This window comes from Eriocheir sinensis, chromosome 32 (assembly GCF_024679095.1).
Source record: "Eriocheir sinensis breed Jianghai 21 chromosome 32, ASM2467909v1, whole genome shotgun sequence".
Lineage (NCBI taxonomy): Eukaryota > Metazoa > Arthropoda > Malacostraca > Decapoda > Varunidae > Eriocheir > Eriocheir sinensis.
This window is the reverse complement of record NC_066540.1, coordinates 16017689-16042184: the sequence shown is the minus strand read 5'-3', so window position 1 is coordinate 16042184 and position 24496 is coordinate 16017689. Positions and strand designations below refer to the sequence as shown.

General features: G+C 41.1%; 2 protein-coding genes across 4 annotated transcripts in view; both read right to left on the bottom strand.

The window, feature by feature from the left end:
* LOC127006271 (transcription initiation factor TFIID subunit 1-like) overlaps window positions 1–13157 on the bottom strand; it is a 32074-nt gene extending 18917 nt beyond the window's left edge. Inside the window, exons 1-13 of one of the 3 annotated variants that reach the window (XM_050875916.1) lie at window positions 12999–13157; window positions 11254–11523; window positions 9281–9370; window positions 7540–7811; window positions 6497–6733; window positions 5077–5268; window positions 4094–4294; window positions 3475–3614; window positions 2525–2736; window positions 2013–2248; window positions 1405–1563; window positions 906–1040; window positions 449–637 (exon numbers count right to left, since the gene is read on the bottom strand). In XM_050875916.1, coding sequence (XP_050731873.1) covers window positions 449–637; window positions 906–1040; window positions 1405–1563; window positions 2013–2248; window positions 2525–2736; window positions 3475–3614; window positions 4094–4294; window positions 5077–5268; window positions 6497–6733; window positions 7540–7811; window positions 9281–9370; window positions 11254–11515 — 2325 coding nt within the window. In that variant the 5' untranslated portion in view covers window positions 11516–11523; window positions 12999–13157. Of the gene's footprint in view, window positions 1–448; window positions 638–905; window positions 1041–1404; window positions 1564–2012; window positions 2249–2524; window positions 2737–3474; window positions 3615–4093; window positions 4295–5076; window positions 5269–6496; window positions 6734–7539; window positions 7812–9280; window positions 9371–11253; window positions 11524–12806; window positions 12830–12998 lie in introns of those variants that run through there. The other 2 variants (XM_050875918.1, XM_050875917.1) reach the window with 2 other exon arrangements.
* Window positions 13158–13831: 674 nt separating this feature from the next.
* On the bottom strand, window positions 13832–23914 carry LOC127006270 (galactosylgalactosylxylosylprotein 3-beta-glucuronosyltransferase 1-like). The gene is made up of 8 exons (XM_050875915.1): window positions 23798–23914; window positions 22616–22812; window positions 21010–21101; window positions 19635–19765; window positions 18040–18199; window positions 17510–17659; window positions 16143–16436; window positions 13832–14907 (listed from the first exon to the last, which is right to left on the bottom strand). Exons 2-8 carry the CDS (start codon window positions 22710–22712, stop codon window positions 14809–14811), a joined length of 1023 nt encoding a protein of 340 aa, XP_050731872.1. The 5' UTR covers window positions 22713–22812; window positions 23798–23914; the 3' UTR covers window positions 13832–14808.
* Window positions 23915–24496: the final 582 nt, after the last annotated feature.

The following is a 24496-nucleotide window of genomic DNA, read 5'->3' as shown; positions in this document are numbered from 1 at the left end:
TCCATTTGACAAGTTGGTTCGCACGCTCCAAGAAGGGGGTGGAGGTTTTATCAGGGTCTTGGTGTCTTGCCGACTGTCTGGGACATTCGGCCAACTAGTTGCCAGCATGTCGTTCTAACCCTCACGACTCCAGACTCCCGTCACGACGTCGGCGCAGCATTCGGCAACAGTCTCAAGACCTCTTTCAAGACATGCCCGACCCTTTCACATCAACACCCAAGACCTCGTGTACCCTAGAGTTGTGGGTAGTTGTGGCGCAGAGTCGGCACAGTGTGAACGGGGCTTTAGGATAGGAAGGGGACCTGCATGGAGGCTTGCTTGGAGGAACCCTTGGGTTTGACGCCTTAGGGTGGGTGACGTGACGCACCCCTCAAGTGTATGGCCCCATTGGTTGATTAAGAAATAGATACAAATTAATATACTAAAACTAAATGATATTTTCACTTACCTTATGTTCATACAACGGAGCTCTAAACATGTTGTTTTCCAAAGTCTGAATACTTTGTCCTGGATGCATAGCTCCAAGAAAGGGAGAAGTGTGGGCATATGCTGTCTCCCCAAACCGATATTCAGGAGGCCCCTTGTCATTGCCTGCACGCCGCTTATAATAGTTTTTGATGCGGGTAGCCATGCCAACCTAGAGAAAGTCATTTAAAAAGTTAAAAGATTCCTGTGCCCTGCACAGGTAACAGCTTGGGATGCAAGCCTACCAGAGTCATAGGACGAACATAAAAAATAAGTCTCAGACCGCTGCGTTTATGGAAAATGGAATTATAATTATAATTTAGAACAAATTAAATTTACCAAATGTATCAGCCTTGAAAATGTCCATTATGCCTGACTTGGAGTTAATGATATGTGAGAGGCATATAATTTTAGACAGAAGTGTCAGAACATAAACTTACCTGAGACAGAAGAGGAGGATACTCTTCACAGTACTCCAAGAAGATAATGTCTCCATCCTTGCCTGTGAGGTCCTCTGGTGTCCTCATAAAGAAGACATCACCTCCACCTGATGCAAGACGTTCCATTTCCCTTTGCTGAAAAAATATGCTAGTTTATATATATATATATATATATATATATATATATATATATATATATATATATATATATATATATATATATATATATATATATATATATATATGGATGGTCGATTATGTAGCACCAATCACCTGCCACGTAGCACACTGCCTGGGTGATTCAAATCCACCGACACATCCAGGTTTTTTGTGCGTGATAACACATTTCAGATGCGTGATTGCATGAAGATGGCAGCTTTGGGGGTGGGTGTGATAGTAGTGAAATGTGACAGCAAAGGCTGCAATAGCAGGGGGTTGCATGAACATGTTTTACCTACATACACTCTACTTTTTTAAATACATGATAATAAATACTCACCTTTGCTTTTTTCTTAATTTCCTTCATGAGTGGCAGGACAGAGTGAGGCCCCATTGTGGACAGGGCGCCATGGGAGTACCTTTTCAGTGGTGGACGATGGAACAATCTCAGTTTCTTCTCTCCCATATAGGTAGGGATAAATGGAGGCTGAAGTTCAACCTAAATAAGCAAAAATGTTTTTTTTATTAAATATACCATATTCAGAATAAATAGCTATCAACTACCACAATTCAATGAGTAAAAGATTTTTTTTTAAAACCCTAAACACACCAACTAACTAATGTTCCACGGAAAAATATTCATACCTATTGAAATGACAAAGGAGGAGGAGGATAGAGAGGCGTTTAGAGAAAAGAAGAATAAGTGTGGGCATTGAGGAGGCAAAGAGTACCAGAAAGATTGGCTGAATCGGTGATGGAACTATATGAAGGTACAAAATCAAGAATGAAACAGTGGAGGGAACATCAGATGAATTACAAATTGGAGTGTGGGTTCACCAGGGATATGCCCTTTGCCGGCTCTTGTTTATAACAGTAACGGAGGAGGCAACAGAGGAAGCAAGAGGAGAGGCACCATGGGAGCTGCTGTTTCACCATTGCGATACTTACAACAGGAGTGGAGTGCTGTAGAAGACCTCCTCCCATAGACATTTTAATTGTCTGCTCTGAAGATTTGGGTTGGTAATATTCATCATTGGAAATATTAAATGGATCTTTATCTGGGGACTTTGGAGGGGGTGGTGGTGACTCCTCCTCGATGGTAGTGATGACACCAGCCTTCCCAAGCAGGATCTTAGACTTCTTCACATGAGGGTGGGGAATCTTCACTTTAACAGGAGCATCATCTGTGAGAGGTGGAGCATAACACTGTATTGTAGGTCATACAAAATGCAACGTGAATCATATACCAACTCAAACTTACAAAATCAAGTCAACCAGGTAAATGTAGTGCTGCTGAATGAAATGCTGAATATCTCAACAAAAAGGCTTTGAAAGTATTTATTCCTGTGCTAGTTTTATATAAGCAAATCGACAGCACTGATCACTACCTATTGGGTATAATCACATCAAGAGTTTACATAAACACAACAGGAGTTTGTGTTCACTGGAGAGGCTACAACTACCTTGGGTGAGGGTAGATGGGTCAACATCCTCTGGTATACCCAAAATGATATTTTCATCGTTGGGATCTAGCGTCAGCACAGTGGGCTCAGGAATGTCATTCATGTTCTCAGGATCCCAAATAATATTGTCCTCCCACTTTCCATAAACCAATTCTTCATTCTCCACAGGAAAAATGGAATACCATGTATCATCCACATTGTTCTTTCTGCTAAGGGACGAAAAAGGGAAAAAAACTAGAATTAAGAATTTTGAAACAATACAAAAGATTAGTACAATAAACACCTTTAAATCTTTGCTGCACAATAAGCCCAGTCAGGATCACAGAACACATGGTTACACAAGCATTTCCTGCCACCGGGTGATGACATCCATGGCTCCTGTTGTCTCAAGCAATAGAAGCATCTTTCATCATACTCCCCAGCCAAAAAGTCTCAATTTGCTCCATCCTTGCAGACATCAGTTTGTTCATACTTTTATTCCATTTCTTTCAAACATTCTATCACCCAGTTCTCTCAGGTTGTTTTACACTCACAGCATCACCCCTACACATGCATACTGTATTTGTCAGCTCATTCTTTCTCAATCTCTCCTACTGTCTCTCTGCTACTTCACAGTTTGCTACCCTTTAAGTACACATGCCAAATCTTCCATAAACACTTTCATTGTTATTACTATGATACTATCCATCCAGTCAACTACACAAACACCTTCCAAATAAGTCATGTCTACTGCCTGGATCGTGGACTTTGATTTCATGTCCATGTTTCATTATATATGCAACATTATGATGTGTTACTCAATAATTTGTTCAACTTTTTCACCTGATATTGCTAAGAATTTCTTAAAATTAGTTTGGAATTCTAGCATGCATTGATTTCACACTGCCAAACAACTTTAGGAATCAATGTAAACATAAACAAAAGCCACAGCAGTGATTTGAACTTACGGCATTTGACTCTTCACTTTGCTGGCTTTTGTGGAGGCAAAGGGTGTTGCCACTTTGGTAGGCTGACTGAAGGCTTGAGCAGTGCGGTTATAGCTGCTGGGGACCCAACCAGCTGCCATATTTTTACGTTTTTGATTCAACTGTAGGGTTACAAAATAAGCAACACTGTTAATGATTAGTTAAATCCTCTTCCAAGTTGGTTTTCTACCATATGCTTAACCACCTTGAAAACATGCCCAACACTAAAGTTCTTTTAAACCTTTATTATAAATATCAATTACTTCTGTTAAGAGAAGTTAAGTGTATGACTTTGATAACTATTGATCAATTTTCATGGGAGAGAGAGGGGATGGGTGGGGGGGGGGGGAATAGAAATCCTCCTGAAAACCAACCCAACTGCCACAATGAGATTTTCCCCCTCAGAAAAAAATGCAACCTGGCAACTCTGTGCTCGTTTGGCCACAGGAGACCACGAACCACGTCAAAGATGGTTTTACCTGCGTGATCTGAACATACGGTTCTGAAACCATACCGCGTCATAGGAAACCGCGCCTTGTGAATCCACGTCATACGCGACTTGACTGTACTTTCACCATAAAAATATATATAAATTTCATACCTTATGTTTGATGTCGTCTCCATTCCAAATGATGTCTTCCTCCCAATTGTACTGTGTCACCATATGGAAGCAATCATCTGCTATGTCCTCCTCGCCATCTGCCTCGTATCCTGACGGGACCAGCTTTTCTTCCTTCAGTGCCAAATCCTTTAACTCATCATGTTCTTGTGATTCTGGTTTCTCATTACTGTTAGATTCCTCCTGAAACAAATAAAGAAACCATAATTTCCATAGGTAAATCAATCATCGGAGGAAAATCAGATAAAAAAAAATATTACAAAAATCTGAAAAAAAGAATTTATTTAACAGCAGGGATCATGTTTCTTAATGGTCCCTCTAAACAAGAAAAATGAGAAAAAGTCATCACTCACACAAACCATTTCATAATATACATCAAAGCATTTGTGATCAGTTTATGTATCATCTATTTTGGTGAAGGTTAAATCATGGCACAAATTTGGCTCGTCGCTGCTACATGGTAAAGCCACAAATTTGGCCCGTCGCTGCTACCGGGTTAAAAATGGCAGTTAGGAATCCAATACAAAGGACCTGTATCTCACTCTATTATACTTAATGGCAAACACTGAATGAAGGCAATAGGAAACAGCAACAGCAATGAACAGGCTGAAAACACATTTGTGAAGTCAGTTTAATTAGGTAATGAAAGAGAAGTACAAAAATAGAAGTCAATTGACAACTGACCAGAGAATCACAGTATAGTTTATAATACAAATGCTGATGAATAAGGCTACTAAGATATTTTATGCAGCTTTATGCATGTCTACATCATCCTTTTTTTTAACAACACCCAAATTGTCCGTTAGCAGGCAGTGAATGTTTGGGATGGTGCTGCAAAAATTCCTGTGACTGCCCGGTGCACTTTGAGGGAAATCCGAAAATAGTTAACCCAAAAATATAAGGGGACAGGTGTAACTGAAATAATAAGCAAAATACAAAATATGCCAACAAAATTTTCAACTCACCTTGACCTTGAAACCATAATCAAAGTTGGCCCCTGAGAGAGGAACATCCAGCATGTCGTACCACAACTGTGCAGGGCCATAGCGCCAATCAGCCTCATGTGGTTTGTTGGGATCGCGGTCACTAGCCTTGTCCCCATCTCCATGTTGGGCACACGTATTGGAGTCATGCTCTTGTGTCTGACTGAATCGAATCTGTGAAAAAGAGATTCAAATAAATGCTTCACACAGATATTCATGAAAGTTGACAAGACAGTTCATGTACTAAATCATTTAACTATGATGGGAAGTGAAGTGGAAGACATAAAGATACAAAACATCAGAACAAAAATAGAGGACACTTGTGAAACAGAGCAGGAACTAAGGTTTCACAACTTTGAAACCTGAAAGCTCTCGCAGAACTCTAAAATTTCAGTGGGATGCAGGACGTCATAACATCCTATGGTGTCAAAAGCAATCCTGAAACTATGTATAACCAAACCAATGTTTTCTAACCTTATACTTTGAGTAGGTTGTAAGATATCATATGGCCATGTCTGCCCCCATATGGAGGATGCGTCTATATGTGTGGGGATGGTTCCATACACACAGCCATTTAGGAGAGTCAAAGGCTTTTCATGTCATCAGCTCTCCTCCTCTTACTGACAGTCTTTGACCTTTTATATTCTGCCACAATGCTGTCTTTCTTTCCATCCTCTATTGATATTTTCTTACTAGCTGCTCTTCTGAACTCCCAAACTGCATGCCTGCCCTCTCCCACAGCCAACATTGCCAGATTGTCATACTCAGCCACTTATATTTCCCGACTTCCTACCCCAAAACTGTCTTCTGGGCTCCAATAACGAAACTCACTTATAGCTATCATTAAAAGAGTTAGATCCTGATGTTTCTTGGCACTAGTTAGGCGTCAGAAACCGGTAAATACTATGCTCTGAGTACGATAACCTGGTAACGGTGCCCACAGCCCCACTGCACATGACTTTGCTATCCAAAACCCTTCTACATAAGTTAACCAGCATCTTCATTCTCTCACACATTTCAGTGGTAAACTTTGGAATAGCTTTACTTTGTCTGTATTTCCTCTAGCCAATGACTTCAATAGGGGAGTATCAAGACACCTCTGCATCTAATTTTGACCCTCCTGCTAATCTTCCATTCAATTTTTTGCTGGAGCGGTGCCAGCAGGCTTTTTTTTGGTTTATTCGTTATTTTGCCCTTGAAATTATTATTATTCTTTTTTTTTTACAGCAAAGGAGACAGCACAAGCGCACAAAAAAAAGGAAACAATAAAAAAAGCCCGCTACTCGCTGCTCCTGTAAAGAATCCAAAGAGGTGGCCTAAAGAACAGTCAATTACATGAGAAGAGGTGTCCTGATGCCTTCCTCTAAAAAATAATGATATAAAATACAAGACAATAACTTACACTGTCATCTGGCACACACATGTAAGGAGGAGGTTCAGAGGCAAATTGAAGTTCAAATCCTTTTGGTACTTCAGGGGAGGCAGACACTTCCTCACACTGGAAATTATCATCGCCGGAGAGTCTGCCGTCCTCTATGCCAGGGGTGACTTTCTTCTTCTTTTTTCTCTTCACGCCTCTCCAAATTTTGGGAAGATTAGCCATTTTACCAGGACCAAAAAGCCTTGAAAACCGCAGAACCTGTCGAATAGATATTTATTATTATGATTAGCATTAAAAGTACAACATTCTACAAAAATGGCAATTTAAAGTTAACCCCTTTTAGTTTATCCATTAAACTTGACACATCGTTGATTCTACAAACAGTAAAACCCCAACTATGTGGCCCTCGGGTATCCAGGAACTAAAAGTAGCTGGAAAAATCTGGTCAGTCAGAGATTGAAAAAATTACAAGAAAAATGTTTAAAAATTACAAATATCTGACGGACCTAAGATTGAAATACCAGTGTCGTGCTTCAAGCACCTCCAAAGTAGGGCAACCCTGCATACAGTTGAGCCATTAGCAAAAAACTAGGAGGTGTCCAAATCACGGCAAAAGGGCCGAAAAACAGGCCATTTTGTGACGGCTCGATGACGAACTTGGAATCGAGCTATCAAAAAATCCTTTGAGTTGGTCAAACTATATTGCCAAGAGGGGCTACATGCCAAATTACAGCCTTCTAGAGGCAATAGCAAGGTCACACTAAACGAAAACGGCAAAGTGTCTGGAGTTCGTCAAAATTGCTCTCGACAGGGTTTACGTTTCGAGCTCTAGCAATGAAACTACTGGGAGTAGGGAAATGTTATGCACCATATTGAAAAGCACATTGGCAGGGCTAAATCATTTGTTAAATAAGTTTTTTGAAAAAATATTACCATAGCTGAATTTAGGGCCCATTTTATCCATACAGACAGAATTTGAAACAAATAAGTTGACCGGAAACATGTCCATTCAGGAAAAAAACAAACAAACAAAACAAAAGGGGATTAACATTCAGCAAACTTACTGCATCTGGTCTAAAGTCAGGAAAGATCTCTTTGACATCCACATTGAGGTACTTGGAAGGTAACATGGCAGCCAGTGGTGTGATGGGTCGTCGGCTTGTGCTGGTGGTGGGGGCACTGGTGGAGGTGGTGGTGCTGGGAGTGGTGGCAGTGGTTGTGGCGGAGGGTGGGGCACCGCCACTTTCACTGGTCTTGGGCAAGGGAGGAGGAGGCATCAGCTCAGAGTCTGATTTGCTGAGGCCATTTTCCTCCTCTTCTGCATCATAATCTTCACCTATTAAAAATTATATTCATCATCAAGATTACTGTTTTTCCTATTACTATGTCATCTAATGAAACAAAAATCATCACAATTACAACTAATAAGAGAAACGTACTCATTATTAACTCTCAGTACATTTTATATGTCAAGATAGGCTTAGCTGTGTGTGTGTCCTTAATCATCTCACATTAGCCTCTGAGTCTGTGGTGCTTGAGAACCAAGAAGACATACAGTGGGTCCCTGTAACTAAGGTTTTTCTAATCAACGACTTCAAGTCTAGCAATAGGATAGATAGAAACAGTCCCAAGTTTCATAATTAATGATCAAAGCTGCAAAACTAGTGAAAATATTCCAATAGGCTGGAGGGAATGAGTGAGCAAGTTGCGTCACAGTAGCCCGAGGAGGATGGGCACCTGTGCCCTGCATTTAGTAAGCCACACAACATTGTGCAACACTACACAATGAAGCTAAACCTTCCATCTAGTTGCTGTTTGAGGATTGTGCAGGCAGGGGGAAGGGGGGGTTAGTAAACAAAGCATATGTAGTTATGAATGAAGTCAGTGTCACCTCTTCTGCATCTTAACGTCTATGAATGATTTGTTCAACTATTATTGATGCTTTGGGTAAAGAGTTGCCTATAAGAGCTGCTGAGAGAATAATGTGAGGGAGCTGTTGAGTGGAACACCATATTTGTTGCGTTCAGCTGATCCAGTGTTCAGTTTGGCTCATACACAGGTGTGTGACATTGCTCCTGTTTCCCTCCTCAGTCATGTTAGCCCTGAGGACTTTACTGAGACCTGCCACAATACAGGTTGAGTGAGTTGCCACTGTGCATCTGGCTGTGCCATTTGTGGTGGCAGCAGTGCAGGCTCTTATTAAGTTAATACACTCCCACCTCCTAAATTCTTTAATCAATAGAGAGCATTTAATGGTAAGTTTTGTTGTCTCCCTAGCAGTAGTTATGGTTACATATAAATGTAAGTTAAGTTGTTAAAATGTCAACTTCTGAAGAGATCCATTCTGTTTTATTTATTAATATTTAAAGTTTGTCCCCAAACTAGCAGTTTCAGAACATACACTTCCACCATAATGGCTCCTACTACAGCATCTTCTCCAGGGAAGAGGAGGCATAACACAGTCACCACTGCCGTAAAGAAAATGGTGAATGGTGCATCGCCACTGCTGAAACATCACCTACTTGTTTATGTGTATCAGCTGAACACCAGCAGCTGCTGCTGCTTGTAGTTATGTTATTTTGATCAATTATATTACCTGTTTCGTATTTTTATTACCTGATTTTTAATAGAGAGAAGCATTTATTAGTAAATAATTCGTTTAAATGATGTCTGAGCACCTTGACTGGAAAAAAAAGTGGACACTTCGTAAGTAACTCGCTGGGATGAAGACTTTAACACTGAGAAGGCTGTAGTGCCAGATGTATGAACCACAGCATGTTCTGCTACAGATGCTCCGGCACTTACCATCATCTTCCTGCCTGGCCAGTGTATCGTCCTCCACAACTTCATTTATGTCAGAGTAATCAATTGCTGATGGACTCTTCTCTCCCACTTCTGAAAAAAAAAAAAGAGACATAACTAATACAAGTTTTATTTTGATATTTTGAGAAGAATGAACATCAGTGTGAGTGTGAGTGACTCAGCCTTTCCAGCCCTATATAAAAAAAATAAGGATGACAAAAGAAAAGAAGACATGGTACTGATTATCTAGCTCATACTCTTCCTAAGTTTTGCATCATGGGGTCTCAAAGGGAAAAATTTAAAAATATTAAAAATAGTGAAAATATTAATATAACTTAGTTCACCATATGCCAACAGCCCAACACACTTAAATTTCTAGCACGATACCTTTGAAAATGACTTTGCTACACCCCTTTAACCCGGTAGCAGAGATGGGCCAAATTTGTGGCCTTACCGTGTAGCAGTGACGGGCCAAATTTGTGGCTTTACCGTGTAGCAGAGACGAGCCAAATTTGTGGCTTTACCGTGTAGCAGCAACGGGCCAAATTTGTGCCACGATATAACCTCAAAAAAAAGATGATACATAATCTGATCATAAATGCTTTGATATATATTATGAAATGGTTTGTGTGAAGGGTGATTTTTTCTCATTTTTCTCGCTTAGAGGGAACATTAAGAAACATGACCCCCGCTGCTATCGGGTTAAATGTCACAGTATATATTTGAAGGTCAAGGTGAGGGTGTGGCATCTGTGTGAGTCTATCATCCAGACTCCTGTCATATTTTGTTGTATCTAAGATTTATAATTATTAAGTATACATTACCCTACATCTGGAAGTCATGTCACTCTGCAGGAGGGAGCCAAGAAGTAGATGGTCCTACACATGATGAAGAAGCTACACAGTGATTTTTATACTTATGCAAGATTCAGTACTTCCTCCAACATGCCAAAACTGTCTAAAAACGTTAAAAAAAGTGGAACGCTCAGAAAAAAAAATATGTGGGTTGTGATGTGAGTTCATATGCTGATGTTGACTGGCAAAAGCTTTTATTTTGGTTCAGTATTCATAGCAACATTTTGTAAGAAACAGTGAATGCTGGAAAGAGTAAGGTTTTGGTATTTGAGAGGGCGAAAGAACAGGTCATTGATTTTGCAAAGCCGTACAGAGTTAGAGCAGAGGGTACAACGAAGTGTAGGATAAGGTTAGGGAGGAGAAAATGGAGAAGGTGACTGAGTTTAAATATTTAGGGAGTGTTTTATGTAAGCATGGCAGTACGGAAGGTGAGGTGAGGGAAAGAGCAATGAAGGGGAGAGAGTTATGAGAGGAAGAAGTGTGAGCATGGAGGTAAAGAGGGGATTAAGGAACAGTATTATCCTGCCAACTCTGTCATATGGATCAGAAATGTGGACATGGAATGCAGCACAGCAATCAAGAATACGTGCAGTGGAAATGAGTTATATAAGAGGTGCATGTGGTGTGTCAGGATGGGACGGAGAAAGTAATGAAAGCGTGTATGACCAGTTTGGTATGGGTGCGACAGCGAAAGGAGTGGAGTGGTGGAGTGGGTGAAGAGTGGTGCATTGAGATGGTTTGGACACATGATGAGAATGAGGGAGAATGAATTCGTGAAGAGAGTGTATGAGGGATGGATAGAGGGAGGGTGGATCAATAGGGTGAGTGAGTATTGGAGTGTGAGAGTTGGAAGTAGCAGGACTGAATGTGCTGAGAGGGAGTGCCAGAACAGGGAGAGATGGAGACACTTCTGCTGCAGCCACCCCATGGAGGGAAGTTCCCACAAGCGAGCAAGGCATCAGAGATATAACTTCCTCACCTCCCAATTTTTTTTTAATCTTTTACTATATTCATAAATGGTAAGTCAATATGGAGCTGTAATTTCTATCACCACATGAGTTATCTGATTAACAGTTGAACTTTGCAAGATAACACCTAATACCACTACATATGATTACTCACCTTCTTCCTCTTCCTCACGGTCATCATCATCATCTTCATCCTCATCATCCTCATCCCCATCATCTGTTACCTGCCGCAGGAGGGAGCCTAAACCCAGGCGGGAGAGCGAAGCAAGTTGTCGTTTGCACTCCACATCAAAGACATCTCCCTCTAGTTGGCCATGAGTATCAATATTGCCAAAGAGAAAACTTGTGAGAGACAGAGTCTGGCTGGGAGCACCCTGACCCTCACTGGTATCTTCTTCATCATCTGTGGCCGTCATCCTGTTGTCTGAAAATATTTATGTGTTAGCCAATCAATCTAACTGTAAGAGACAAACATAAAATGTAAGCCTGCAGCTGACAATATGATGCACTACATTTTGAAGTGCGGCCCAACTGTGAGAGCTGATTTATAAGAACCATGACAAGTTAAAATTACAATGGGGAATATACACAGTGAGAGACAGATAACATGCAATTATATGTTATTGTCAGAGATACCACCATTTGAGGCTAACTGTACTGCCAAGAGCAGTGAGGAGGCCCAACGATGCTACAAATGTACTTGAAATCATATAAATCATGGGATTGCACCAAGGCTGAAAAGAAGTGAATAAATTGTATGAGGTACATGAAGCCTGAAATTAATCACTCAGTGAATGACTATATCATGTTCACTTAAGCTAGATTCCTGGCGCCTAGGCTGGTTGGTACTAAGCCTGCACCTAATTGATGTCGGACCACCTCTTGCATGCTCGATTGAGACATGTTTCTTTATTATATGGGGACCCGCAGAGGGCCACTCTCGGGTGGCATGATATGCGGGGATTGTGCGGGGGATTCAAGGAGCCAGGACAGGATTAGGATAACGGTTAGGATGAGGAAAGGTATTGGGATATGGTAAAGGGCCAGGATAAGGGAGATAATGATTGATGATCCTATTCCTAAATGTGTCAAGAGTGGGACTATTAACTACATGAGATGGGAGATGATTCCACTCTTGAATGCTGCGGGGCACCTCATTTCTAGGGGACCCGCAGAGGACCACTCCATACCGCCCTAACACCGTGCAGATTGCCCCGTTGTCCTCCTCTAGCCCACTCCTCTCTAAATGCAGGTAAAATGACTGACAGGTTTGATACCAATGTAATGGAACTCCTACAGTGGTCTGGAATATCATGGGCAACACCGTGGTCGACCAAGCGGCCTACCTGGCACACTCACACCCCCAGCCAATACACAGACCACCAGACTAATCCACCTCCGACAGTCCTCCAACAGACACTGGACCACCAGACTAACGCTCCTCGACGGACGATACAGACACTCCCCCACCCAGCACTGGCGGCCCTACTCCCCCAGTCGTCCCCTCAACACAGCCATAACCCGCCTCAACGCCCACCTGCACAGACCTAACATAGTCCCACACAACCCGACACACCAGAACACCTCCTCCACTGCCCAAGATTCCACTCCCTCCGCACCAACCTCAAGGCATCGCTAACTAGACTCAATATTCACAGGTCAACCCTAGAGGACCTGCTCGCACCGACACCCTCAGCCCCAACGCACCTCGACAGAATCTAACGCCCACTCGCCCACTCTTGACAGAACGACAAACACAACGCCTGATACCAACTACCACTGACGGGGCTCTCAAGGCTGTGGCCCCACGTCCTTTAGAGCCCCATAAAACACCCAAGGAGAAGAAGAAGTGGTCTGGAATACATAGTCAAGCAGAAAATAGGGAAAGGAAAGAAGTACCTGTCACAACAACGGACACCTCCCTCCCAGGACACGACACTGTTTACTGTTTACGCCGTTACCAGATTATCGTACTCAGAACATCGTATTTTCCTGTTTCCGCCATAACAATTGCAGGAAAACATCGATAATTAACCATCTGAACTCTAGTTATAAATGTATATCGTTATCAGTGTAGGCTCGACAGTTTAGGGCCTCAAGCAGACAAAAAAGTATGCCGAGTACGACAATCTGGTAACGCTATGCCCGTGGGAGCGGAACATGCTGCCGCCAGGTGACACCACTACCGCTGAGCAACGTTGCCAGATTGTCGTACTCAGTCTTCTACGTTTGCCGATTTCAGACCACAAAAATTCATCCTCGACCCCAATAACTGCCTTCATATATAGTTATCGTTAAAACGGTTAATTACTGGTGTTTTCTGGCAATAGCTATGGCTCAGAAACCGGTAAATACGAGGCTCTGAGTACGACAATCTGGCAACGTTGCCGAAGTGTCTGCGACATGTCGGGGACAATTCTCCGACAGTGCCAAGATTTTTGACGGCAGATATCCGCGCCTACCTCATGGACTACTGCAACACCCGGGGAGCAGTGGCCTGGCAGGACATAATTGTGGGCGAGTTAATACCATGTGTAATAATATGTGTGGTAATATCTATGAAAGTATGTGTAATAAAATGTATAATGTGATTTGTTTTTGTTTTGTAATGCCATGAAATTGTACCCGGGGACCCCTGTCGCCTTAGTCCCTCGAGACAGAGGCAGAGAGAGAGGCAGAGACAGGCTGAGGCAGACTATATATATGGTATAATAACACTCATTTTGATCTACAATGTGAACTATTTTTAATTGTATCCCAGAAAAAAAAAAAATGTTTTGCGGTGTGAATACAAAATATATTTTTTAAATAAATTAGATATTGGCAACATCTGGCAACTCCATACGCATGCATAACACTTGTTTATAATGTAATACAGGTAAATATATAGATACTTTTTATTTCATTGGATAAAATAATATTGCTGTAGGTTTGGGGCATCTTTTCGATGAGCCTATAGCCTCCCTTCCCTTTGTTTCAGGCCTCGGTGACACACAGAGAACGGGTTATACTTTTCCTCTGGTCTCCTCACGCTTCATCATTTACCTTGCTTTTCTACATCACGGGTGGTGTCAAGAAAAGCAAGAAGGCACTACGTAAAAGTCCAGGAAGGCCCGTGATGCTCTGAAGACTTTATGACTATGATGCAGGATACAAAGTTGGAAGTATTCACCCACTGCTTGCATTACCAACTACATATATACGAAAAGTTGCCCTCCAAAGAGAAGATAGAATATATGGCAGGAAATACGGTATATATATATATTGTTACGCCACCCCCCCACACACACATACAATCATTCACATACAGCACATTCGTAACAATATATATAAAATTTTACATCCCCACCTATTGCGCCAGTAGGCTCTCTTCATGGGCCAGATGGTCGGCCCAAGCTCATCGTGGTGCAGGCAATTTTTATAGTGGCGCCAGTTATACTTGGCTCATGCTGCCCCCCGGAACTCATTCTTGATTCACTGGACGGTTTCTTCTAGAGTCCAGGTTGATGGGAGGTCTTCTGGACAGCATGTGGGTAGTCTTAGGCCACTCGGCGGTGACTGAAAAATCCCAGGTGGTGTTGTGGGGATTCGAACCGACGTTGTCCATGGCGTGGTGAATGTGAGCCCAGCACGCTAACCACTCAGCCACCACCTACCCTATATAGTTTATCATTCCTCCTATGTCCATATCACTGGTCATGCCCTTTCCTTATATTTCTATTCCTTCATCTGTAGGTTTCCCCAACTTCCTCAACCTCTCTTCATCCTTAAGATTAGGTTTCTCTGTTCTGGTGTGCCACACAAACACCTGAGGATGAATGCCTTGAGATTAGAGTTCATCTGGTAACACTCATGACAAAGCCTTCCACAAGACACACCTGAAAAACTGAACACACCTGAAAACTGAGAGATGATCAAGAATGCTGAAATACTGAATTGACAGTCACATTTATCTGAGAAGAATCACTTTTTCTTTATAAAAAAAAAAAATAAAGTGCAGTAGGTTCTTACCAACAATATCTAATTGATGCCTGAAAAAAAGTGTTATTAATTAAAACTTTTTTTTTGCATGACGTTAGAATACATGTATTATTGGTTATTTCGTGATACCAACCCAGCAGGATTTTCACCCATTGTTCCCATTTGCAACCCTCCTATCATTACCTTTTCTTTTTCTTTAGCTGACTGAATCAACAGGAGTAACAAAAACTCATCTTAAGGGTGGCGGCTATACAGGGTCCTCCTGCACATATGGTTCGTCCAATAGCTTTGAAGTTTTAGTATGTTGTTTGTGGGTGTAAAGGTATGTGGGGGGGTGAAGTTTAAGAGAGACTCAAACAAAGCATATTTTTTTTCTTTTAGTTTCACAGACTTTATTTTTCAGTTAATTGCTTTGAAAAAAATATTACCATAGAAACTTTGTGTACCTGTCTACATTTCCCAGCTAGAAAATTTTAGATTTTTTGTTTTGTCTTCGAAAAACAAAAATTACAATTTTTTATCACTTATAATTTTCTCCACTCTGTATCTGTTTCTTTTGACGTTTCTTGATATTTTATAGCAGGCAAAAATTGTCCTTTAGTTGTAGTTTCAAATGATACCAAACAAAAATCGGTCACATGTTTTACTGATTTTGTGAAATTTTTTGAATTGTAAAAAACTGGATTTTTTCTTCATTTCATCTCTGTCTTGACAATTGTATCAATTTGATTGGCATGAAATTTTCACGTAAGATTGTGTATACCTTGTTGACTTACTGGAGAATGATAAGGCATCTGTTCCCCCTTTATAAAAAGAAGTTTTAATCAATCAAAGGTGAGGGTGTCAGTAGGTCAAGGTGTTCCTACATGATCATACTAGGCAATTCTGTCTCTTGAAGTGTGCTTGTAGCTAAGAAAGCGACATGGTGATGAAAGTTTTGCTTGTAATCAGGCTCACGCTTCACACATCAGCTGTGAATACAGTAAAAAAAAAAAAAAAAAAAAAAAATGTAAGTGTTGCTCCTGTAAAATAAAATAGAATTTCCAATATTACAATATTTACCTTTCTGCACATGTCAGCTTTAGGCTCTAGCTCTTCTCGAGTAACCAGTTTTTCTAAGAACCTAGTTTCTTGAAAGCCTATTGGAGCATCAATGGAAAACTCAGCCTCTGCCTTTCTTAGTAAGAGAGACAAGTTCACAGCAAACCCAGCCATGTCCAGTGCAAAGGGTCTGTCTGGCTTCCATCCAGCTAGCCAACCTGTGACTTGCCCTTTAGGTCCCACCAGCGGCCGTTCTACTAGCACGCCACCCACCAGTGCTACCGGCCACACCGAAACTTTGTGTGTGTCTCGCATCTGAAAAAGAGCAATGAAAATGAGGGCATTCATGAATATTACATGTAGGAAAAATTGTCCTTGTGAGGTCTTGAGGTTCAGTCCTTCAAAATTGTTTGCCCTGACTAAAAGATATTAAACAGTAGTACATCATAAAACCATATCTTCTGAGGCAAAATTCTGACAATCCAGAATAATTAATTAAGTAGATCAGTCTGGCATTGTTAATAAATGAAATGGGCCACAAAATAAGACATATATTTCCTGTACCTGAGTGATTACTTTGTTTAGAAAAGTCATGATTTCAATAATAATAATAACAAAAAATAAAAGCACCAAATCTATTCACTCACCAAAAATTCTTTCATTAATAGAAAATGTCAAAACCTTGTTTAACTCCAATTCTCTCAGAGACTTCAGGAATCAAGCTAAAAATATCGTAAACAATTTTATTTCATCTTTCCCACTTCTTACCCCTTTCCCTATGATAACATGCCTGTCGATGCCACAACTCAGCCATCAGTGGTGGCTGAGTGGATAGCGTGACAGCGCCGCATTCAGGACGACGTGGGTTCGTGCCCCGCCCAGTGCCACAAGCTGGGATTTTTCAGCCACTGCCGAGTGCCCTAAGACTACCCACATGCTGTCCAGAAGACCACCTATCAACCTGGACTCTAGATTCTAGGATCAAAGATAAGCTCCGCAGGGCAGCATGAGCCAATGCGCGGAGCGCACGGGAAAAACACACAGAATCTGGAAGCCACCCTGAGAACCAGACCCCCTGCTGAAATTTTTATTTGGATAACATCACATTAATCTACTAAAGAACTCGTGTAATTCAAAATACTTGATGGCCTTTTAACATTGCGTTGAATCACACTTGCATAATTCAAACTCGTGTAAAACAAGAGGTATCTGTACAAAAGTAATTTTCTTCAAACGTTTGTACCACCAGCAATACAACGTGCAACAGCTGTAAGTGCATAGTGTTCCACTAGGAGCCTAAGTTGCAAGTTATGTGTTAAAACTAAATGAAATTCTTGGAGAGCATGTTCTGTTAAAAAATATATGTTCATCAATTAAGAAGGCCTCACCTCATGGAATAGCTCCACACTGTAGGTGTTGTCATCATCAGCAAAGTAGACAACCCCTTTGGGATTCACATCATGCTTCAAATTCCTCCGTAACCACCTAATAGCAGCATTTCTCTGCAGAATTCCTCGGGGTTTGCGCCATCTTGGGTCCTGTAAGAAATGGCAATTTGATTAAAAAAGCAGTCTTTGATTTATGTCATGCATCATGAATGATTTAAGAAAATGAGAGGAGGTACTGTCAGTGTTCCCTATAAGTATAAAAGGCTTAGAGGGTCAAAACAGCGCCCCGGCCGTAGTGAGTTTCTTTATGTGCACCATTTAATTCTGCATGTTTTCATATATAATACATGATGATTATGTTGAGTTTATGGCTGAAAACTTGTTATATTCGATAGTGACATTTGAAATTTGGCGAGCGCGTCGATCTTGGATACGGCACGGGGCGCTGTTTTGGCCCAGCCGTAGTGAAGGGGTTAAATCTAGTTCTGGAAACTTATCAACATATATCATTCAATAAAAAATGAACGTACAGAATCTTTCAGCTTCCACTCTTGAGGTGTTGACTGGGACAAATGGGTGTGAGTGAGTCCAGATGACTCAAGGAAACTAGATATCATTTGTGACTTCTTTGGGGCATCTTCCACAACAATCCAGTGTAGGGACGGCACATGGAAGAACACTGATTTTAACCTGTTTGTAAAGAGGAAAAGTAATTTACGGTGTCTGTCAGTAACAATGTATTGATTTAAACTCAATTGAATAATTTGCATTACTTAAATGAAGTCATATGAGGAGAATACTTATAAACACAACTTTATTTTTAGTCATCATAAATAAAGAAGAGTACATGTTCATAGTCAGTAATAGAGAACATGCAGACTGAGAATTTCTGTGAACCTTTATGATATGAACTTTTGTTATGGTAATACAGGTGATTTTTACGCAGTCCCTAAATCTAAATTGTCATTCTCACCTCTTGTGGCAGACATACTGTACTTTCCATAGTGATGAAAGCACTAGGGTGATGTAGGGGTATACTGTACTATTAGTGGAAAAATATTATTGAAAAATCCTGTTTAAATCGTGAAGGTAAGACTGGGGGCCAGAAACATCCCTCTTTTGTTTCTTTTTTAGGAGCAGCGAGTAGCGGGCTTTTTTTTTTATTATTGTTTTCTTTTTTGTGTGCCCTTGAGCTGCCTCCTTTGTTGTAAAAAAAAAAAAAAAAAAAAAAAAAAAAGGACTGGGCTATCTCCGACACACAGCACAATTTTGCATGAGGCAACTAAGTACCTTTTTTGGGCCTTTCAACGAAAACTTTCATTTTGTAAGAATCACCCCCATAGCAGGGATGATTCGTATATGCTATAGGGGTGATTCGTTTTCCATCCGTACGGACAACCGATAACTCGCTCCATGTTGGGCATACCACGGTTGCCCATAGCCCCAATTGTTGGAGAAAAACGGCCAGTGTGACACTACCTTTTAAGGCAGAGTGCATGACGACGATGGTAGGCAAACATGACCCATACATGTCAAAGCAATGCGAAACTTGGGGCGATAATGCGTGAAAGTCAGGATGGTAAGAATTTAGGACTAAGTGCGCAACTCAAGGATCACGAAACTCAGATAGCGCAAAACTCAGGGATCACGAAACTCAGATAGTGCAAAACTCAGGGATCATGAAACTCAGATAGTGCAAAACTCAGGGATCACGAAACTCAGATTGCACAAAACTCAGGGATCACGAAACTCAGATTGCACAAAACTCAGGGATCACGAAACTCAGATAGCGCAAAACTCAGGGATCACGAAACTCAGATAGCGCAAAACTCAGGGATCACGAAACTCAGATAGCGCAAAACTCAGGGATCACGAAACTCAGATAGCGCAAAACTCAGGGATCACAAAACTCAGGGATCACGAAACTCAGATAGCGCAAAACTCAGGGATCACGAAACTCAGATAGCGCAAAACTCGGGTGGGTACTGTAGTGAGAATAGAGAAAGGATAAGTGATAATCGACAGGATGAAAGAAATGAACGGAAGATACTCACAGCCACTCCTTTCACTCATCAAAACACCAGGCAATCATTGACTCACTGATGTATTATATTAATGTTTGTACCTTGTGAGTTCAGCTTTCTGTTGAGGCCTTGCATAGGTGGGAGTGATGACATATATGACTGGCAACAACACATCTGAATACTCTTTCTCCGGTATTGAATACTGCTTGAGGACAGATTTCAGCAACTTAACCTGCAGAGAAGATTCGACATAACTAAGGGCCGCTTTCACTGTCGTTTTGCTTTTGATCGTTACCAATGGCGCCGATCACCGCTTTAGAATTTCCACTTAAAACTGGCCGACGGGGTAGTGGTGGCTGCGGGGTTAGCCTAGCTCCGCACCTTACCACACACTCTCAACATCTCTCGCTTCCTCTGCAGCCGCCACCACCCCATAGGCCAGTTTCATGTGGAAAACTATAACGTTGATCGGCGCCATTGGTAACGATCAAAACAAACAAAACGACTGTGAAAGCGGCCCTAAGTTATAAGAAGGGAATATTTCATGCATAAGAATAATATAAAAAAAAGAATGGTAGATGTTATACAACAACAGTAGGATCATGCCAATAATGTGTAATTTCTACATGAAAAATGCTATTACAGGTGTCCCTCAAATAGTGCGGTTTCCAATAGTTTGGTTTCGGTTTTATTCGGATTGTTGTAGAAGGTCTTTTAAGGATTTTTAAATTTCCTGCTTGTTGGGAAATTTAAAAATCCTAAAAAATGATGAAAATCATAAAAATTAAAACCAACTATTGGAAACCGACCGTTATTTGAGGGACGACTGTCACGAGACTCCACCGTATTAACAAAAACATTGTGTGTGACATTGAAACACATGTATACTTGGCTAACTGGTCCCTCCATCCCAGGCCTTTCCCCCAGTTTCCCATTTGAAACCCTCCTACCAATACCTCTTTTTAGCTAAAATAATAAGAAACCTAACTGAATCTATGTGAGTAATAAAACTCACCTTAAAGGAGCTAATAATGTATTTGATATGATGGTTGTTTCAAGCTTGCATATGGCAGTTACTGAGGAGTACCACCTGCTGCCCCATCTCCAGGTTGGTCATTCTCACCCGACTTACTCTCTTTCAGAAACACAATATTGCCTTTCATATGGTAGAAATTTTCTACTATATGAAAGGCAATATTTAAGAAAACTCACTATAAACAATTAAAATGTCAACAGATAAAGAGAAAACTAGTAATGAATTTTTCTTCAACTAACCAAAGATAATTTGAGCAATTGAAGGCAAAGGCTAGAAGAAGACATTGATTTAATAGCTGGAGTTAGGAGTGGAAAATGGAATTTAACATTAAGAAACAAAAAAGTTCTTGTACTAGGCAAAGGAACCAAGAAACCTATCTGGAATTATAATGTAAGGAGTGATCAAATTAAGAAGGATGCTATTCTGGCAATACAACTTACTTGTCTTTGTAGAGCAAATACTTCCTTCATAAGGTTCCTGGAGAACTCGGTGGGATTTGATGCATTCAAGTCCGTGTCCACTTGGAACAATCCTGTAGGTGTGGTGCTATGAGCATGTATATTGACACTCTTAACTTACTATTAATTATTGAAAGGCAGCAAATTTATCACATATGTGATTAACATTTCAATGGTTAATTTCAAAGAACTGTGATGCAACATAGACATGCGTATACTGTACTTTTCGGTGAATGACACTTTTTTGACAAAAAATGGCCTCAAAACCACTACGTGTCCTGTACACTTGATGTAAAATCTTTTTACCTCTCTAGGCATAGTGTACCTTATCTAACAAGGACTAGGAACTAGTGCAATCAGCCTTCAAGCCCAACACACATTGCAACACAGGGCAGGGCAATGTTCCTGTTCCCCACGTATTCACAGGTTCACCACTAGCAGATTCACACAGTCCACATTTTACCCTAATTGTACAAAGGCAGCCACAAAACAGTTTTTATAGCACCAATCCAAGCATTCACAGGCTGCCCACAGACAATTCAGACGTTCCTAATGAAAGGACGATGTATACATGCATATAATTCTGTATGTATGTGTGCATATAATTAAGTTAAACATAACCGATTGAGCATCCCGTTTCCTCCCGATCAGTAAAAATGGCACAAAATGTGTGGCATCACGGCCATGCTCGGCAGTAAACGTTGGGCACGAATGGGGGCACCACTGAGTGGCGGCAGGCGGGACTAAGTTCCCCCCAATTAGTCCGTTATATCAAGGGTTTACTGTATACGATATATGAGGATGGTAGGTATTTATTTAATAATGAGTGTATGCATCCCCTGCCCTGATTACACTGTTAAGTCTGTTCGAGGCTTCTCATTAGTGGAGCCAGTTTCCACACATCTGCAGAGTCATTGTGATACGATAAAGATAGACACAACAATCCGCTATGCTACTTGACAAGAAGTGAGGCCTTCAGGGTGAAGGATAATAATAACTTTGCGCCAGTCTTGTGGGGTCTTCACTGCGACTAACGTGAGCAAGACTTAATGCGACCATCAAACTTCTGATGCCAAGTTCAGCACAGGCGCAAAACATATCATATACAGTAATGGATTCAGGTGTGTCATCACAGTCAGGCAACTAGCCACAATCGATTCATTTTCACATCCATTGTGCCCAGGTGTTCGAGAAATTCTTGGTAGGAGTGTACCTAGGGAAACCTGGGGAAGGTATGATGTGGTAACCTAGATGTTACACTGGGCCTGTGTCAGGTTAAGGGTTCTCTCCTACCACAGGCTCAAATGGCCAACAGGACAGAGACGAGCACCACTGCCATGTGCAGTTGTTGCATATGCTCCCAAAATTTTACCAATGATGTTATTCACTGCCATCCCTGTGATCCTTTTTTTTCTGGGTGCTGCCTACAGTGCCACTGCCTCTTATGACTACTACAGACAGTTTCCAATGTTTTAAAATGAATTGTTGCACTGGAAAGTTATTATATTAAACATACATGATGCACATGCCTTAGGGATAATGTTTGTTACAAAATTATATATGTATCAATAACAAAACCAATACGTACCTTCATAATACCCAAGCAACAGGATGATAATTATCATGCCATAGAGCCACCACCTCTTCACTCTTCTCTTCAGTAAAAGCAGATGTACATTCCTCATATTAAGTGTGGCTCAGATCTACATATTAGTCAGATATTCAATGACTCGATACATTTCACAAGTTCTTTTCACTTTAAATCTATTACTGCTCAGTAGTTCCCTGCAAATAAAAGAATAATGATAATAATATTGATTAGAAACAAGAATGGACACATGAATCTAAAAGCATATCGTACTTGCTTGCCCTAATTTGAGTCATTTCATATGAAAGGTATGAAATCTTAACCTCTATATCCTATGGTTATGGTAGTCCCTAAGGATGATAGAGAACATTGCCAAAAAATCATCTTAATCCTTCAATCTCCTTGAAAATGTTTAACCCCTTCAGTGGGGAGTAGGCAGTCAAACAGCTGCCGAATCGGGCGCAAGATACCCTTGGTGAGATATATATGGGAGGTAAGGGGGTGTTGCAAGCTTGTCAACGACCCTCCCATGTTCTCTTTCTCTGTTTCTCTATTGTTTCATCAATACCAGAGTAGTTCAGCATGCTCTCTAAAGACAATTTCTCTTACTTTGTACATTACACTGCATACATACAAGACCCACCACATCCACAATTTACCAAAATTCTAAATTCATAAGAGTGAAATATTATCATGCCTCAGAGTCTCCATCTGTGGGGGGGGACCATTAACCCTTAAAGTGCGAGCTTGTTTTGCCGTGGCTGTCCCCCCACGCAGGCATGTTCAGGCAAAAACATACCTCACTTCAACCTTTAACATCTTCACTCCTACTTAACTCACGTGACTGAATGAAGTATCATTGTAAAGTATATACCCTTAACTGTCCTTACACGTTAAGTTGATGACTATATGACCATTGGTAGACCGAGTACGGATTATTGAAACAGGATCACTGAAAGCACATTATAATAGACAGTTTTCCACCCCTACTGCACTTACCTTCTATGATTTAGTAATAAAAAGCATAATTTTTATACAGTCCACGCCCTAAACAACAAGACCACATCAGGAAGTACTGTTTCAAAGGCAAGACTTCCGCCATCTACCTGAACCTGTGACAAACTGCAATAGAACCAAGAGGTCATGTATTTCAGACCCCCTGACAGAATCGCCATCACTTACCTTCTTCCACGGCCTCAGTTATAAGGATTTGCAACTTCAATGTTTTGGTTCTGGTCTGATGATGATGATGATGTTGGGTACGAGACCACTTTACCTTTGCAACGGCGCCTCCTGAAGGTCAAAGTCTAATAATACCAAGTCAACTCATACGCAGCTTTGTGGGAGGAGACACGGCAGAGGCGTGGCTTATGCGTGACGTTGCTTGGAGCCAAACTAGAGAATGTAGAAACAGGGATTTAGAGAAAACGAGGAAAAGCGGACTAATTTAAATCAATCACTTCAACATGCCCTCCCTCACACCCCACACCGCCGTTTGTAGACATTGGAATGACAGTCACGCACAGGACAATAAAAAGACATATTATTTCGTCAGTGGCTTGCCAGGAAGACGAAGAGGAAATAATTGGAAGATTTCTATTCGAAGGCGTAAGACTGGAGGAGAAAAAAGAAATACTACACCAGATGTTGAAGGCACGAGAGAAAAGATTAGAAGAATTGCAAGACCATGACGAATAGACAACGGATGATGAGGGTGGCACTGAGTGAGATGGGGTGGAATGTGAATGGGAGGATTGCAAGAACGGAGAGGGAATGGATGCTGCTGCTGGGACTGAGAGAATTATAGAAGCCATGAAGAGTTTTCTGGAAAAGATGTGGTGTGTAAGAAATAGGGAATAGTATGATTTGTAATGGATACAG

What these genes read in the sequence shown, in the direction of transcription:
- LOC127006270 (XM_050875915.1), bottom strand. Translation starts at nt 22,712, where the DNA reads ATGAGGAATGTACATCTGCTTTTACTGAAGAGAAGAGTGAAGAGGTGG. An exon ending in TATTTGCTCTACAAAGACAA is followed by an intron (nt 19,766 to 21,009) that starts GTAAGTTGTATT and finishes TCTTCTCTGCAG; the next exon opens with GTTAAGTTGCTGAAATCTGT. An exon ending in AGTGGAAGCTGAAAGATTCT is followed by an intron (nt 17,660 to 18,039) that starts GTACGTTCATTT and finishes CATTTCTTACAG; the next exon opens with GACCCAAGATGGCGCAAACC.